The sequence below is a fragment of the Bubalus bubalis genome, chromosome 22 (assembly GCF_019923935.1).
Source record: "Bubalus bubalis isolate 160015118507 breed Murrah chromosome 22, NDDB_SH_1, whole genome shotgun sequence".
Classification (NCBI taxonomy): domain Eukaryota; kingdom Metazoa; phylum Chordata; class Mammalia; order Artiodactyla; family Bovidae; genus Bubalus; species Bubalus bubalis.
This window is the reverse complement of record NC_059178.1, coordinates 18,609,422-18,627,067: the sequence shown is the minus strand read 5'-3', so window position 1 is coordinate 18,627,067 and position 17,646 is coordinate 18,609,422. Positions and strand designations below refer to the sequence as shown.

The 17,646-nt window shown below is 46.8% G+C and overlaps 1 protein-coding gene across 13 annotated transcripts in view; it reads left to right on the top strand.

Moving 5' to 3' along the window:
• Positions 1-17,646, top strand: part of LDLRAD4 (low density lipoprotein receptor class A domain containing 4) — a 158,698-nt gene that overhangs the window by 138,730 nt on the left and 2,322 nt on the right. For 11 of the 13 annotated variants that reach the window (XM_025273576.3, XM_044934505.2, XM_006051095.4 and 8 more), the window contains 2 exons: positions 7,028-7,182; positions 17,161-17,211. In XM_025273576.3, coding sequence (XP_025129361.1) covers positions 7,028-7,182; positions 17,161-17,211 — 206 coding nt within the window. Of the gene's footprint in view, positions 1-2,433; positions 2,499-7,027; positions 7,183-17,160; positions 17,212-17,646 lie in introns of all 13 variants that reach the window. The other 2 variants (XM_025273577.3, XM_025273574.3) reach the window with 2 other exon arrangements.

The following is a 17,646-nucleotide window of genomic DNA, read 5'->3' as shown; positions in this document are numbered from 1 at the left end:
TTAGAGTGGTGTCATCTGCGTACCTGAGGTTGTTGATTTTTCTCCTGACAATCTTGATTCCAGCTTATGATTGATCTAACCTGGTATTTTGCTTGATGTACTCTGCATATAAGTTAAATAAGCAGGGTGACAGTATACAGCTTTGATGTACTCCTTTCCCAATTTCAGGGCTTCCCTCATAGCTCAGTTGGTAAAAAAATCTGCCTGTGATGTAGGAGATCCCAGTTCGATTTCTGGGTCAGGAAGATCCCCTGGAGAAGGGAAAGTCTACCCACTCCAGTATTCTGGCCTGGAGAACTCCAGGCCATGGGGATTACACTCTATGGGATCGCAAAGAGTTGGACGTGACTGAGGGACTTTCACTTTCACTTTCCCAATTTCTAACCGGTCAGTGCTTCCATGTCTGACTCTCAATGTTGCTTCTTGACCCACATGCAGGTTTCTTAGGAGAAGGTAAGGTAGTCTGGTATTCCCATCTCTTTAAGAATTTTCCACAGTGTATTGTGATCCACACAGTCATAAGTTTTAGTGTAGTAAATGAAGGCAAAGTAGATATTTTTCTGGAATTCCCTTGCTTTCTCTGTGATCCAGTGGATGCTGGCAATTTGATCTCTGGTTCCTCTGCTATTTCTAAATCCATCTTGTACATTTGGAAATTCTCGGTTCATATACTGCCAAAGCCTAGCTTGAAGGATTTTGAGCATAACTTGCTAGCATGTGAAATGAGTACAGTTTTACAGAAGTTTGAACATTCTTTGGCTTGCTCTTCTTTAGGATTGAAAACTGACCTTTTGCAGTCCTGAACCCACTGCTGAGTTTTCCAAATATGCTGATATATTGAGTGCAGCATCATCTTTTAGGATTTGAAATAGCTCAGCTGGAATTCCATCACCTCTGCTAGCTTTTGTTGATAGTAATGCTTCCTAAGGCCCACTTGATCTCATACTCCAGGATATCAAGCTCTAGGTACATGATCACACTATCATGGTTATCCAAGTCATTAAGACCTTTTTTTTTGTATGGTTCTCCTGTGTATTCTTGTCACCTCTTTAATCTCTTATGCTTCTGTTAGGTCCTTATTGGTTCTGTCCTTTATTGTGCCCATTCTTTCATAAAATGTTCCCTTGATACTTGCAATCTTAAGAGAGCTCCACTCTTGAAAGTCGTGTTGAGTAGCAGTCGTGGGCCCTGGTTCCACCTTGTTTCTTCTGTATGGCGCACAGGTCACAGGTTTTCTGAACTTCAGTTTGCTTGTTTAATCCAGATGAGGACTCTGGATTAGTCCAAAGTTTCAGAAGCCACCTAGGGGTTTTGTTAAAATGCAGGCTCTGGTTGAGCCAGTGTGGGATGGCACCCAATTTCCTGTGTTTCTAACCATCCATCACTCTGGACCACACTTTGAGTACACAGTTTCAAGGGGTTATTTTATTTCATGCTCCCACTGGCTATACAGTGGAGGACTTGGCTTTATTTTACACATGAGAAAACAGCTTTTGCAGCTGATGGAGTCAGATGGCAGAACTGGAACCAGACTGGGGTCTAACTGGCCCTGAATTTATCCACGTAAAGTATAAACTTCATACTGCTTTCCATTTTCTCCTGGGTTTGCAAGAGTAACTGTGGTTCTCTAAGTAAAAGCCACTTAGGGAGAAGCTTAACTGTTGTGAAAATAAATATTGAGACAAACACAGGATAATAATAATTCTTTTTTTCAATAGAGGGAAAAAGTACTGTCATGGTATCAATAGTGTGCAGGTCAACTCCATAGTGCATTAATACAGGGACTTCATTGCTGTTATGCAGCTGTTTTAGGGTTATTTAACTTAGACTGATTTATTTAAGAAATGTTTAATCTGCTGTCAGCTTGGTAGCTGAGTCAAACCATGTAACATTTTTACAAAATGATGGGGCGTGAGGCACAGTGGTTGGAACACATGTAGGGCATTGAACATTTCTAGATAAATAGCTCTCTGTGTTAGTTTTTTAAACACTAAAAATACATTAGTGAATTATTCTTTGCTATAGGCTGATGTCCACAAATGTCAAATAAACTACTACTATGTTTTGAGTCTGTAGGAATGTAAAGTTCGTGTTCTTTTAAAATCCTCATTCATGACTTTAAATGTAGCAAACTTACTAAAATGTACTATTTTGTGTTTTAAAGGCCAAATTCCAGGGTGTAAGTTTTATGTGGAAAATTTCATCTCAGGGCAGAATTTTATAGCATAGTCATAAACCTCAAAGAATGGGAATCTGTAATGGACAGAGCCATCACCTCTGACCAGAGTCGCCCTAACAGGCACACAAGACACATAAATGTCTCCAAGGGCCTCTGGTTCATGTAGAGACACAGAGTCTTTACAGATTTTGAGAGTTAGTGCCTCAGTGGAATGTACATAGGTCCCCCGGAAACCACTGACCTGCTTTGATTAGTTTCAGGGCCCTTTGTCTGCAGACAGAACCCAGGACGAATCCCACCCAACTGTGAATGCTTGCAGGTCAGTCATGCTCAAGGTCTGTGCGTTTTCTCCAGGACTGTGTGTGTCACACAGGTCAGTGAACGGAGGGCCTTCACAGAGGGAACCTTGGGGCCGGAGGTGGGGGCTCAGCCCTGGTGGCCGCCACAGCCCCCATGAAAGGACAAGCAGACAAGAACCACTCATCTGTCATGGTTAGCCACACATCCCGTGGGTACAGGTGAAGCCGTTGGGCGGCATGTAGGGGTGGAGATGTGCATGGTGTTAAGTGAGATGGTACCGGGGAGTTATTTTGTTACTTGTGTTAACATGTGGTGAGTTTATTTTTAATGAAAAAATATTTAACATCTTCAGTTTTAATTTCAAATATGGTAAATGCTGGTAGATGTCATCCACATAGAGCTCTTTGGGGTAATGAGTCATGTTTAAGGGTACAGCGGGACCATGGCCCTGGAGGGCCGCCAGCCTCAGCAGTGCAGGAGGGAGGGCCCGAGAGGGAGCACACTGACCAGAGAGCTGGCTCAGCACAGCCTGAGAGCAGGTGGTGTTTAAATAGTTCTTTCCCTCTGAAAGAAAGACGAAGGCTTCTGTGCAGTCCCCATAGCTGAAGACTATCTCCCCTTGCTTGTACTGAACTTTTTAGTGTGATATTAGGTCAGAAGAGTCATGTTTGTCAGATAATACATAAGGTTCTAGGTGCTGTTGTCCTGTTCAGACCAAAAGAAATAAAGATCCAGAGCAAATAAAAAACAAGCTATAAAAATCTTAGAAGAAAAATATTTATAGAGTATTGGAGAGAAGACCTTTCTAATCAATGAGAAGCTTTGAAGCCATAAAGGAAAAAGATTATAACAATATATGATGGCATAAAAATTTATATTATCTCTAAACCCACAGAAAAGTTTCAAGAAGTGACAGACCAGGAGAAAATATTTGTAACACGTGTAGCAGATAAGATGTATAGCCATAATATGTAAAGACTGCTTACAAATGAGAAAGCTACAAATAAAATAATATGAACTAATATGAATAAAAAATACAAATTACCACTAATCATAGGGAAAGATCACAATCACTAGTAACCAGGGAAATACAAATGACAACAAGATACATGTTTTTGCCCTCCGCCCCCACCTCCCCTGCAAATTAGTACAAATGGAAAGGGCCCAGCGTCTGGAGCCATGAGGCAGGAGATTCCCTTCCCTCTCTCTGACAAGAGCAAGTGTAGAAGGTCGTGTCAGTGTGTGGAATCTCTGCTTAGGGATGCTCACAAGTGTGGGTCACACACAAATATTTTTGATCATGGTAGAAAAAAGAAATCCAGCCGTGTAAAGAGCAGCCACTTAGAGAATGCAAGGTCCAGTGTTTCGTGTTTAGGAACTGGGGAATGAGATCTTGTTTAAAGATGTTTGTGAAGTATTGAGTGGAAAAAAAGAACAATATATTTGTACAGCTATTCCATTCATTGACAAGAAGAAAGCCCTTATTCAAGACGTGAAAGACAGGTACACACAGTGGCTGAATTGTGCCCTGGATGACATGGCATCGCGGTGAGAGCTGCTGGCTCGTGCGGGGAACTTGTATGTTGTACACTATTTCCATATATGTTCTTTACATTTTAAAGGCATCTTCATTATTTTTTTATAATAAAAATACTTTTCAAGTGAAGCAAATATATCTCCGCAAATGTCCATAGAAGTATGACAATGTAATTTGATTGATTTGCTGCAAATGGTCATCTGCATAGCCTTCCATATTCAGAACAAGATGACATGGGCTGACAGCTTCCAAGTGAAGCCTTAACACATGTAGAGGTGTGTAAGGCCCCTCACTGAAGTCATCATCCAAAAAGCAGTACAGTTTTCTTGAGAAGAGAAAACATTTATCAATTCCAGGGCACAAGGCAGCCTGAAAGGCAAGTTTTGAATACTCTGCTCTGCGGGGGTCCAGCCCCGGTGGAGTCAGGGGTTTCGAAGAGGAGACGGCATCGGCGATCAGGAAACAACAGTTTATTTAAACGTTAATTAAGGATATAAAGAGTAATAGAATAAGGATAGCTCAGTGAGGGAATTCAGTGGAGAAAAGAGGCTGAAATAAGGATAGCTCAGTGAGGAAATTCAGTGGAGAAAAGAGGCTGAATAATTCAGCCAGAAGGTGAGAGAAAGAACGACATGGGGAGACCAAGTTTCAGTGAACAAGGCCCGCACTTTACTTTCCAAAGTAGTTTTTATACCTTAAGTTATGCATAGAGGATAATGGGGGAAGGGGTAGAGTCATGCAGTAAGCCAGGCTTTTTTCCTGCAAACTTATCATATGCAAAAGTTTAGGTGATTTGCATCATCTTCTGGCCCGGAGGCCTGTTAACATTTTAAGACCCTTTCTTCAGAAAACTTATTTTTCTCTAAAGGTGATTGGTCAGGAGCCACGCTCCAAAAGCATTGGATAAAGTTGCATTCCTATAGGGCAAAGGTGTGGTGAGCTATAACAAATAAAAGAATTAACTCAAGGGTCCAAGGTTACAAACACTGCCAGGGACACAGCAGGTAAGGGATATGGAGACTTAGCAGCAAACATTGGCCCAACAAGTGAAAAACCCTTCACCAATACAATTTCTAATCAATCTTTTAACTGCTCAAAGGAATCTGTATTTAGACAGTTTAGAACATCTCATGCCTCTCACAGTTGGGAGGCTCTGAGCAATCACATGTGGCCAGAAAAACCTATTCAGGCAGGCTAGAGGACTTCCAAAGGAGACTTTAGGTTGAAACACTATCAGACCCAGGACCTTTATTAACTGGAGCTGTAAGTTAACTCTTTTTCAGAGAGAGGTAGTGGGGGACAGCCCTCTGTAAAGTCAGAGGTGTAGGTGAGAGCACAAAGCAGTAAAGTAGGCAGACTCTGGTTTTCGGGGTAGATGCTCGAGAATTTCCAGGGGGACTCCTGAGGCTCGATCCGGCCTTTGCGTATGCCGAGCCTCCTTCCTCATGACCTTTGCCACGGGCGGAGTTCCTCACGCTGGCTCAAGGCAGTGATAGAATTCCAGTTGAGCTATTCCAGATCCTGAAAGATGATGCTGTGAAAGTGCTGCACTCAATATGCAATATGCTGGGAGATGGCTCCCGGCACTGCTGTTCATTCACAAAATAGAAATAAAAGTCGGTAAAACAAGGCATTTTCTTAGGTTCAGTCTCGGTGCCACATTGGCAGCCCTTGATTCCATGCTTCCTGTCTGCTTGTCCCCAGAACAGTGGTCCCCTTCCTAAGATGCCCACCTTGTGCTTGGCGGCCAGGGTGGGCCTCAGTCTGCCTGCAGGAGCGATCCTCCAGGTGGGCACCTATGCAGTGGGTGCCCCAGAACCCAGTTTGGGCTCTGGAGTCTGTCCTCAGTCCACCACTTTGCCTGCCGTCAGGAGCACAAGATGATGGAGGTGGGCTCCTCATTGCTCACGCAGCCTCATCTGTGTCCTCGGGGATGGGTTTTGGGGTTCAGTCACACGGGCACCACTGAGTCCTAGACACGGACAGTTGTGTGCAGGCAGAGCGTTGTGAAGAAGTGTTTCTGCCTCACACGTGTGTCATGCCCACAGCATGTGAGGATAAACGAGGTCATGCTGGTGTCTGCAGCCCAGCTGCAGAGTCCCAGCCCTGGCCCTCAGACAGGCAGTGATTTCAGTTTCCCGGAGGTGCTGCCATGATGATTCTGATAGTGCTTTGTAGCTTCTGGGGGCTTCCTCCCCGAGGATGTACAAGTGCAGACAAGCCCCTGCCCACCAGCCACGAGGCCTTGGGTGTCCAGAGCACAACAGAGCAGAGCGGACAGCTACCGTAGGGAGCCCAGTCATGGGCCGGGGTGCATCCAGCCCACCCACCTGGGCCCTGCTGCCGCCCCATCCCCTGCCTGGCCTGGCAGGCGCATTTGTCAGTCTCTGTCCCTCAGGTGTGAAGGGGGAGCCAAGGGTGGGGTGGAGGATGGTGCCACAGGATGGGACTCATGGGTTCAGGAAGACCCTCCTTCTAACCCCACAGGATTACACAGGGCTGGCCCTGGGCTCCGCTTCCCACAGAAGCACTGGCACCCACGCCCCCACACACTGCTGGTGAATGCATGGGTGGGGAGTGTGTGGTTTAGACAGACTTATGTAACGGCGCAGTGGGAACCCAGTGGAGATGTGTCCTGTCCTTTCTCTGGGTGGTGCCTCTTCCCTCCAGGGTGCTGCGCGGCCATGGGGAGATGCTTTGGGAATCATAGTTTCAACCTCTAGGGGTGGGGGGGGGTCTGCCAGGGACCGGGCCCTGAGCCTCTCGTGTCCCGGGAGATGGAACCCAGGAGCTGCCTGCCCTGGGAAAGGTCCCCGAGTGGTGGCTGCCTGTCCCATGTGACATGGGTCCATCTCAGGACAGAACCTGTCTAAGCAGCTGGGGCCTTCCTCCCTCACCTGTTAGCCATATGGCGATACCCTCAGGCAGCAGGCCTGGAGAAGTTTCTGTCCCTGGAGGGTCTGGGAGGGGGTGGCCCCATGCCTGGCTGACAACTCTCCTCTTCGTCGCAGCGGAGCTGGAGTTCGCTCAGGTGGTTGTGGTGGTGGTGGTGGTCACAGTGATGGTCGTGGTCATCTTCTGCCTGCTGAACCACTACAGAGCATCCACCCGGTCCTTCATCCACCGCCCGGGGCAGGGCCAGAGGCAGGAGGACAGGCCGCAGCTGGTAAGTGTGGGCTGGGGCTGGGTCTCCCTGGGGGTAAGGCTGGGGCTGGGAGCACGGGCACAGGATGGCACTGGGCTCAGCTCATAAATCCACCTCACGGAATGCCCAGGTCAGGGTGCGATGGTCACCGATGCATCCTGCGTCCCTGCCTGCACCGTGAGACGGTGGCTCAGCAGGGAAGGGCTGTGAGGGTGCCAGCTGCCAGGGCATGAAGACTGGTGGGTTATATGGGCTTCAGATCTGTTGTCCCCGTGAGTGGAGCTGAGGTTTCTCCAGTGTCCTGTGTCCCTGGCAGCCAGAGTCTGGGAAAGAGTGGGACGGCTGGGTGCTGCCCCCAGACCTACAGGGACAGTGTCTGTGCCTCCAGACCCACAGGGACAGGGGCCTTCAGGTCAGCCCTGAGGGAGGCCTCTGCCTTCCCTCGCCCTCTACATCCCCTTCCTGCCGCATTTCCTCCCTGAGTCCCTGTGCCGGGCATGTGTATCCCAGGGCTTGGATTTTTCTTCTGATAAAACCAGGGAGGTGTGAATACCGCTCCCAGAGGTTTCACAAACTCATGATGCATGTTTACACAGTGACCAGAAACTGTTCAGTCCAGGCCAGGGCTCTGTTTCATGTCTAGTTGGGACATGACACAGATGGGATCCTGGAGTGCTGGGGGTCGCTGCCCAGGAACGTGTCCCCCACCTGGCGGCACTTCTTCCCCCTAATTACTACCTCTTCCCTTAGGGCTCCTGAGAGGTACCACCGCCCTTCACGTGGCTCTGGGAGAACAGTGTGACCCGCTCACAGTCAGGGTCCCACCGGGGACCATCTGTGGCTGTCACGGTGCAGGGACGCTGCTGTAGTGATGCTCTGAGCCTGAGTGCACCCCCTCAGCCCCGCCCCATCCTCCCTAGGGGCCCTTAGGTAGTCGCACTGATGCTGCTACACACGTGGGTCTCGTGGCTGCCTTGGGGACGACAGCAGTGACGAGAGCCGTGACGAGAGCCTTTGCCCGCATTCCCCAAGCTAGGCGTGTCCACAGGGAACCTGCCTCATCAGAGGGTCTTGGTGTGGGCTCTGCCTGCCTTCGTTCCCTGGGTCATTTAGTGGACGTGGGCCTGGTACCCACCAGTCGAAGAAACGTCACAGTGAACCCCAGCCTCCCCCCATCAGCAGTGCTGTGGCTATTTTTGGTGGTATTTTCTGTCTTGGGGGAGGCTGGGGGTCTCCAGAGTCCATTTGTGTGTGGGGAGGGGTGCAGAGCAGGAGGCTGAAAACTGTAGGAGGGTGTGGGGTGAGGCAGTTTCAAGGTGCCCTTCTGGATGCCCCAACACGCAGCCAGCCTCCCCACAAGGGGCCTAGAGGGGCCGGGCTACCCATGGCCTCGTGTGGTTTGTGCTTCTTTGGAGGTGGCCAGGGTTTGGAGGTGCGGTGTCTGCTATCTGCATCCCAGAAGCCACCGTGCCTGCTGTTGGCAGCTGGTAGGTGTGGTGCACCCCCTGCCGGCCTCCCCGTGCGTGAGCATCCAGGGCTCTGAGCCAATGCATTGCTGGGACTCCCGCACTTCTGTGGGCCTTTTGGCCCATTTGTTTTGGAACCGTGTGAGGTCTCCACAACCATGTTAGTAAAGAGTGTGTTTATTTTAAAGGGGTGTGAGAAGGGCTGGGCATCTAATTTATCATCTTCTAGAAAGTTTGATTTAACACTATTGGTTAATGTTAGTTTTATATATTTCTTGGGGGAAGAGCTGATAGTCAAGGTGGAACAATGAAGCCCAATAGTCCGCTTTTGTTTTTGAGGAGAGGCTGGACATGTAGATGTTCTGATGTGGTTGAGGAAACTTGACTCCTTTTCTGCACTAATGGGCTTTCCCTTTATCCAGAAGGGAAAGGCAAGCTGGGGCCTCAGTAGCCGTGACAGCCCGGGTTCTCACAGAGAGCCCTCTGGGAAAAGGTGGGTTGGATCAGTGGCCCCTTTGGGCCCAGCTTGCTCAGTTTTGAAGGATTTGCTTTGTGCAGTCATAGCCCTTTCCTCATGTGGCCCCTTGCTGCCCCCAAGACCTGTGGAAGGACACACTTCTTTGCCAAGAGAGGGACAGATGGAGGCTGTTTTGGCAAGGCTAGTGAGCCTGCATCACCACAGTGTCCCTGAAATGCCTTTCCAGGGGGCCAGGGCAGTAGGAGGGACCAGTGCTAAATTTGGTGGAAGCAGCCATTTCTGGATGAAAATGAAAAAGAGCTATCAGTCAATTGGCTACAGTTAAGTTACAAGAAAAGGAAATGCTTCAGTAGTGGTAGCAGCAGTTAAGTGGGTTTGTGATAAAAAGCTATGTGTTCTTTCTGAGGGAGTCTGCTCTTAGTATGTAGAACCATTTTCTTTAAACTTCGTTATTTTGGCTGTGACACTGGGTCTTCGTTGCTGTGCAGTGGGCTTTCTCTAGTCGTGGTGCGTGGGTTCCTCACTGCAGTGGCTCCTCCTGTTGTGAAGCACTGGCTTTATTTGCTCCAGCTTCAGCACTTGCAGCTTGTGGGCTCTAGAGAGGCTGAAGAGCTGTGGCACGTGGCTTAGTTGCTTCATGGCATGTGGAATTTTCCTGGACCAGGGATCGAACCCATGTCCCCTGCTTTGGCAGGCAGATTATTATCCACTGCTCCATCAGGGAATCCCTATAGAGCCTGGTTTATGTGAGTTTGGAATTTTCTTATTTGTTCTCTGAGGATGGATTTGATTTTTGGTACCCGCCAAAATCCATTTAGAGTTAAATCTCAAGATGCAGTTGATCAAGTTACTGATACGATTTTGGTATAAAGTCAAGTGTGACCAATAGTAAGCCTGATGTTGTTCGGGCTACAAACTAATGCTGCAGAGGAAGGCCAGGAAGGACCCAGGAGGGGGTGGTGGACAGAAGCTTGGTCCCCATTGTTAAGGCTCTTGTGATAAGGCTATGTTCATGTGTTACTTCTGTTCATCTGCTGGTAAAGTTTGCTTTTACTTAGTCCTTAAAAATTGATGTGGTTTGTTCTGGGGAAGAAAAGTGTTCTCTGAATTATCTTGATTCTGAGTGGTCCCTGTTGGGGAGGCTGACCTGGGCATCTAAGGGAGGTGGCTAGGATGGCTCTGCTCCTCCCCGACCAGCTCCACGGCGGGAAGGCACGTGGCCTGAAAGGAGGCTCACAGTATTTGGCCCTGAGCTCTCTGGTTCCCAGGCTACTTCCTCTGGAAGCCTGACTGCTCACTGGCCCTGCCCCCAGCCCAGGAGGCATCACAGTCCTCCTCTTGGATTTGGTTCTGGGCCTGTAGGCTTTCTCTAGCTGTTGATTGTTCTGGACAGTAAAGGAGTCCCTTTGTTTTCCTCCCAGGAGAACTTCCTTCATGGTTTGTCTTTCCCTTAGGGGATGTGGTCTACACTGAATCAAGTTGGGAGGGAAGAAGTCTTGAGAAGTCTGATGATGGATGCCCAAGGTGGATAAGGGGAAGTGCTGGAGAGGACAGTCACCAGCGCCTAAGCTGTTAGTGTTGCCTGGGTGGAAAAGTCAGTACGACTGAAGAATCTGTCTGGGAATAGGGAAGAAACAAGAAAAAATGGACTTTTGTTGTTGTTTGGTCGCTAAGTTGTGTCTGACTCTTTGCGACCCCATGAATGGCATGCCATGCCTCTCTGTTCATCAGTATCTCCCTGAGTTTGCTCAAACTTATGTCCGTTGAGTCACTGATGCCATCCAACCATCTCATCCTCTGTCGTCCTTCTTCTCCTGCCCTCTTTCTCAGCATCAGGGTCTTTTTCAATGAGTCAGTTCTTTGCATCAGATGGCCAAAGTATTGGAGCTTCAGCTTCAGCATCAATCCTTCCAATATAATAATCAGGGTTGAGTTCCTTTATGTTTGACTGGTTTGATCTCCTTGCTGTCCAAGAGTCTTCTCCAGCACCACAGTTCAAAAGCATCAGTTCTTTGGCACTCAGGCTTCTTTATCAGATGGCAAAGTTGTTGCTAAATACCCAAACATCAGTTTTAGCTATGCTTTTCATCCTGGAACAGGGAGTAAAATAAAATTTCAAATATTTGAGGCCATATGATAATGTTCATTTGCTGTGAGGAACCCTTGGGTAGAAACTGAAATATCCAGCAGTGATCTTGCTTTATACACACTGGCTGTGTCACCTCCAGCGAGTCATGTATCCTCCTTGGGCCTCAGTTTCCTCCCATCCAAAATGAGTGAGAATTGGCTCAGATCAGAGACCTTCAGAATGTCTGACCACTTTAACCGAATGTGTAGGAAAGACATACCACTTAAATTGATACCACTTAGACATACCACTTAGCTCTTCAAGAGGCTGCAATTCACAGTGTGGAAAACACTGTCCTGGGTGTTTCCAGTTCCCAAATCTGATGATCCCTGTGGTCCTCTGTGTATTGAAAGGAGAGTTTAGCTGAAAGCTACACCAAGAACGTTGGGGGCATGGGGTGGTCTCATGTGGTCACAGTGCCCATGGCCCTACAGCAGCAAGTGGGCTTCAGCTGCAGCTCACAGCACCAGCCAGTGAATCATGGTCACAGATGACTCTCTTTCAGTGCTATAAGGATGGTATCCTTTGGGTGGGAAAAAATCTAAGAGATACAGACAAAAAAAGAGTATTAGTACTCTGAGCACTTATATATCAACATATTGAATAAAAATAATAACCCAGATGAAATGGACAGATTCCTAGAAACTCCCTCCTAAGACTGAGTCCTGAAGAAAGAGAAAATATGAATTGATCTATAACTAGTAAGGAGATTGAATCAATAATCAAAGACCTTCCAACAAAGAAATTTCCTAGACTAAATGGCTTAACTGGTGAATTCTACAAAACATTCAAAGAATTGACACCAGTCCTCAGACTCCTCCCCCAAAATTGAAAAGGATGGAACACTTTTGAACTCATTTTATAGGCCAGCATTGCCCCAGTACCAAAACCAGACAAAGACACAACAGGAAAAGAAACCAATGGCCAACATCCCAAATAAACACTGATGCAAGAATCCTCAACGGCACTAACAAATGAGAATTCAGCAGCATAATAAAAGGATTATATCACCATGACCAAGTGGGGTTTATTTCTGGAATGCATGGAGGGTTCCACATTATGAAATCAATCTATGTAATTCACCTAACAGAGTGAAAGGAAAAAAACTACATGATCGTCTCATTGATACAAAAAAGGTATCTAACATAATTCAACACCCTTTCATAATAAAAACATTCAACAAACTAAGATACAGGGAAGCTGCCTCAGCATAGTGAAGTCATCTGTGAAAAGCCCACAGTGAACATGATACACAGCAGTGAATGACTGAGAGCTTCCCTGCCAGACCTGGACAAAGAAGGAGGATGTGTGCTTTCACCACTTCTGTCCAACACAGCTGGAGCAGCAAGGCAAGAAAGAAATGCATCGCAGTAGGAGAGGGAAAAGCAAACTTACCTCTCTTTGTAGATGACATGATATGTAAGAAACCCTAAGCGTTCCAATTAACTAATAAACAAAAACTCCACTAGAACTAATAAGTTCAGCAAAGTTGCAGGACACAAAATCAACCCCCTCCCCCAAAATCAGTTGTGTTTGTTTACACTAACAACAAACAATCCAAAAAGAAAACAGTTCAGTTTACTCTAACATCAAACAGAATAAAATACTTAGGAGTAAACTTAACCACGAATATGAATGGTTTGTAGTGTTGCTGAAAGAAAATCATTCTCAAGTAAATGGAAAGGTATCTTGGGTTCATGGACCGAAAGACTTGATACTGTTAAGATATGGGAACTACCGAGAGCAATCCACAGAGCCAGTATGAGCCCTGTCAAAATCACAGCGATGTTTTTCTGCAGAAATAGAAAAGCCCATCCTGAAATTCATGGGACTCCACTTCGCCCATAGCCAAAATAATGTTGAAAAAGAATAACGAAGTTGGAAATTACATACTTCTTGATTTCAAAAATTACCAGAATGCAATAAAGACAAACATTTAGACCAATAGGATAGAATAGAGAGCCTGGAAATAAACTCCCCCATGTATGGTCAGAGGGGCTTCCCTTGTAGCTCAGTCAGTAAAAGAATCTGCCAGTAATGCAGGAATCCACCTGCAATGCAGGAGACCTGGGTTCGATTCCTGGGTCCGGAAGATCCCCTGGAGAAGGAATTTGCAACCCACTCCAGTATTCTTGCCTGGAAAATTCCATGAACAGAGGAACCTGGTGGGCTACAGTCCATGGGGTTGCAGATTTGTCAGACATGACTTAGCGACTCAACTACCATGTATGGTCAGGTGATTTCCAACAGGGGTTCCAAAGACCATTCAAGGAGAAAGGACACTTAAAAAATGTGTTGGGAAAACTGAGTGTTCATTGCAAAAAAACACTGCAAAAAATAACTGCAAAAATTGAACCCTTATCTACTAGCATATACAAAAAGTTAATTCAAAACGTATCAAAACCTAAATGTACAAGTTAAAACTATTAAACTCTTAAAACAATAGGGAAAAAGCTTCGTGACATTGGATTTGGCAATGGTATCTTGGATCTGACACCAAAAGCACAGGCAACCAAAGAAAAAAAATCGGTAAATTGGACTTCAAAAATTAAAATCTTAACCTTATCACAGGACGCTATCAAGAGATTGAAAGGCAACTCACAGAATGGGAGAAAATATTTGCAAATCACATATCGATATTCAAAAAGCATAAAGAACTTTTATAACAACAAAGTAAGTCAACATAATTTTAATTTAGGCAGATTTGAAATAGGCAAAGAACCTGAGTAGATACTTCTCCAAGGAAGATAATACAAATAGCCAACAAGCACATGAGAAGAGCTCAGGATCACTAATTGTGATGGTTAATTTTATGTGTCAACCTGACTGAGCTAAACAATGCCTGGATAAAGCATTACTTTTGGGTGTGTCTGTCAGAGTCATTCCAGAAGAGATAGCCATTCAACTCAGTGGACAGAGTGAAGAAAATCTGCCTTCACCAGTGTGGGTGAGCATCATCCAATCCCTGAGGGCCTGGGTAAAACAAGAAGGTGGAGGATGGACACGTTCTTTCTTCCTCTCTTTTCTTGAGCTGGGATGTTGATTTTCTCCTGCCCTTGGACATCAGAGCTCCTGGTTTGGGGGCCTTGGAAATCCACAACATATATCAGTGGCCTCCCCGGTTCTCAGTTCTTCATTATTTGGACTGAATTATACCATTGGCTTTCCTGGTTTTCCATCTTACACATTGCAAATGTGGGACCTCTCTGCCTCCATGAACACGTGGTTGGTGCCTATAATCAATCTGTCTCCTGTTTCTCTGGAGAACCCCGACTTAACATACTAACCATACACAGGCCAAAACCAGAGTGAGATGCCACATCACACCCACTTGGACTGGTTATCAAGAAACTAGAAGATCAGGATTGGCAAGAAATTGGAACCCTGTGCTCGTTGGTGAGAATGTGAAATGGTACCACCACTATGGGAAACAGTAGTGGTTCCCACCACCCCTCCACATTAAACATGGAGTTACCACATGACCCAAAAGTTCTCCTCCATGAAAAGCAGAGATTCAGAGAGAGATTTGTATACCCCCGTTTACAGTAGCATTATTCATGAAGGCCAAAAGGTGGACCCAACCAAGATACCTATGAGTAACAAAATACAGTATGTCCCTGCAGTGGATTATTATTCATCCTTAAAAAGGAAGGAAATGCTGACACGCTGCACCATGGATAAGCCATAAAGTCATTATGCTCAGTGAAGTAAGGACAGTATTGCATGATTCCACTTGGATGAGGTCCTTAGAACAGTCAGATTCATAGAGACAGAGGGTAGAGTGCTGGTCACCAGGGCCTTGGGTGGAAGGAATACAGAGTTGGTGTTTAGTAGGTGTGGTGTCTCAGTTTGGGAAGAAGACAAATTCTGGAGATGGGTGCGGCGATCAGTGCATGGCAAGTGGATGGACTTAATGCCACAGAACCGTATGCTTTCAAAAGATTAAAATAGTAAATGTTACATATAACTTATCACAACTTTAAAAAAGACAATTTTGATTTTCCACTCACCATCCAGCCCGAAAAAAGTGCCAGATTTAAAAGGAAAAAATGCAGTCATTGTGTTCTAGGTCTGCAGCGGGCATATCTGGATCATTGGGATGGTAAAGACAATCACTTGGAAGAGCACGTGATTTTTTAATCTTTAATACAGATGTTTTAGTGTCAGGTTCAACTTAGGGGAAAGTTTCTTGCCAATGTGGCTGGAGGAGTAAAATATAAAGCAGATTCCTTGAGGATAAAGGAGTCTGAAAACACACATCTTCAGCCTGTGAGATCCAGATCTGTCCTGTTCCTTCTCCACAACATGCAGATTCCCTGGAGCCCCTCATGGTGGCCCAAGGCCATTGTGGGCCTGGGTCCTGGTGGCCCTGCTCCCCGCGGCACCCATGGGGGCATCTTTAGGTCACCAAGAGGTGCTCTGTGGACACAGCTTGAGTGAACAGTTCTCACAAGCACACAGCTAGGAGAGATGCAGTGCATATGGGCCTGGGCAGTGATGCTGGCTTGATTTCATTCCTGTTGCTGTAAATTCTATAAACTGCTAACTTATTTCTCAGCTTACTCCACCGTGGTCAGAGGACCTGGCTCCCCGGGGCATTTGCTGTGGTCACTGTGGTGGTGGTGATGCAGACGTGTCCCCAGGGGGAACAGGCTGAGTGGCCAGAGAAGCAGGGGGAGGGGAGGTCTGGAGGGGTGGGGTTGACAGGAGGGACTGTGAGAAGCAGGGCTGGGAAGCATGTGGATTTAGAAACAGAGAGGTTGATGTGAATTTGGTGAAATACGGACTGAGTGTGTACAGGGCTTGGTGTGAATCTTTTTCAGGCATTTTTTCAGTTTTGCTAATTTCTAGGGAAATAAAACCATTGAGAATGGTTACTGCCATTTTCAGAAAATGCGCCACCCTTCTGGGTCCTTCCTCACCTGCTTCATCTGGCGTGAGTTCTGGCCATCAGGCTGTTCCCTATGCTTTAATCTACTGCTGTTGTCACCAAGAGTAGAATTCTGAGTCCTGGAAACAGTGGAGGGTGTTCTGTGCTGTTTCAACGCTTGGGGCTTGGACACCTGGTTAGTCACTCTGTGGCCTGTCGCCATTACATGGTTGTATAGTCAGACCTAAGGATGCCACCTGCTTGCAGTGAGGGGGGCTGTCTGTGCTGGACGCTGGCCTGCAGGGAGCAGGGAAGGTCACCTTTGCCTCTGAAGGTCACCTTCGCCTCCTAGGTCTGCCTGTGGTCACTTTCAGATCACAGGAGGCTACGATGGCAGATCATGTGTGCGTATTCTTTTGGAATCCAAAAATGTGGGCACTACCCTCACTCTGATGCAGTTCTTATCAATCGCAACAGCCCAGCAGACCCTGCTGTAGCCAACAGTGAGTTCAGAAGGGATACCACATGGAAATACTCGGTTGATAGGTTCATGGTCTTAGAAGTGATCCTTAGTCATGCCTACTGTTTGCTTGTCAGCCTGGCCAAACATTTGTGAAACAAGATACTACAACTCAATCTCAGGTTCTACTTACCTTGTGAATGTTTGTACTGAAGAATCAGTTCATTGGAAGATGCCCAGAAGGCTCTTAGGTTTGGGAAACTCAGTTTTTAGTTTGAAAGCTCACTGGTGTAGATGGGCAGTGCTTTCCTTCTGCTGCTGTTAACGGGCAGCCCCAGCTCGGAAGGCTTGATACCAGAGTTGCACACACACATGTGTAGATTGAGAGACTCCAGACCTTTCTCAATGCTACTGTGGGGAGATTTGTTGTACTTGTGGCCACAGGTTTCCTCGAGGTGCAGATTAAGGGCTGGGCTTTGTGGTCCTGGGTGTTAAACAGTCTGTGTTCAGCAGACTGTGTGTGATGCCTTGGCTTTGGGTGCTGCTACGTGAAACTAATTATCTTCCTGTGATGTCCACTCCCTGCTCCCCACCCAGGAAGGGTGCCTGTGGCCTTCAGACGGCTCTGAACCTCGGCCCACCTCAGAGGTAAGGGATTGGAGACTGGCGAGGTGTGGGTGGCAGGAGATGAACAGGATTGGTGGAAGGGTTGAATGTGTCAACACAAAGACTAAGATGTGTGCTAATAACCTGGTTTAAGAGGTGGGGGAGGAACTTCCCTGGTGGTCCAGTGGTATTAAGACTTCACCTTCCAATGCAAGGGGTTCAATCCCCAGCCAGGGAGCTAGGATCCCACATACCTGGAGGCCAATATAACCAAAACATAAAAGTGTTGTAACAGATTCAATAAAGACTTAGTATGATCGGGAAGGGGCTTTCTAGGTGGTGCAGTGGTAAAGAATCTGCCTGCCAATGCAGGTTCGTTCTCTGGGTGGGGAAGATCCCCTCGAGTAGGAAATGCCAACCCACTCCAGTATTCCTCCCTGAAAAATTCCATGGACAGAGGATCCTGGTGGACCACAG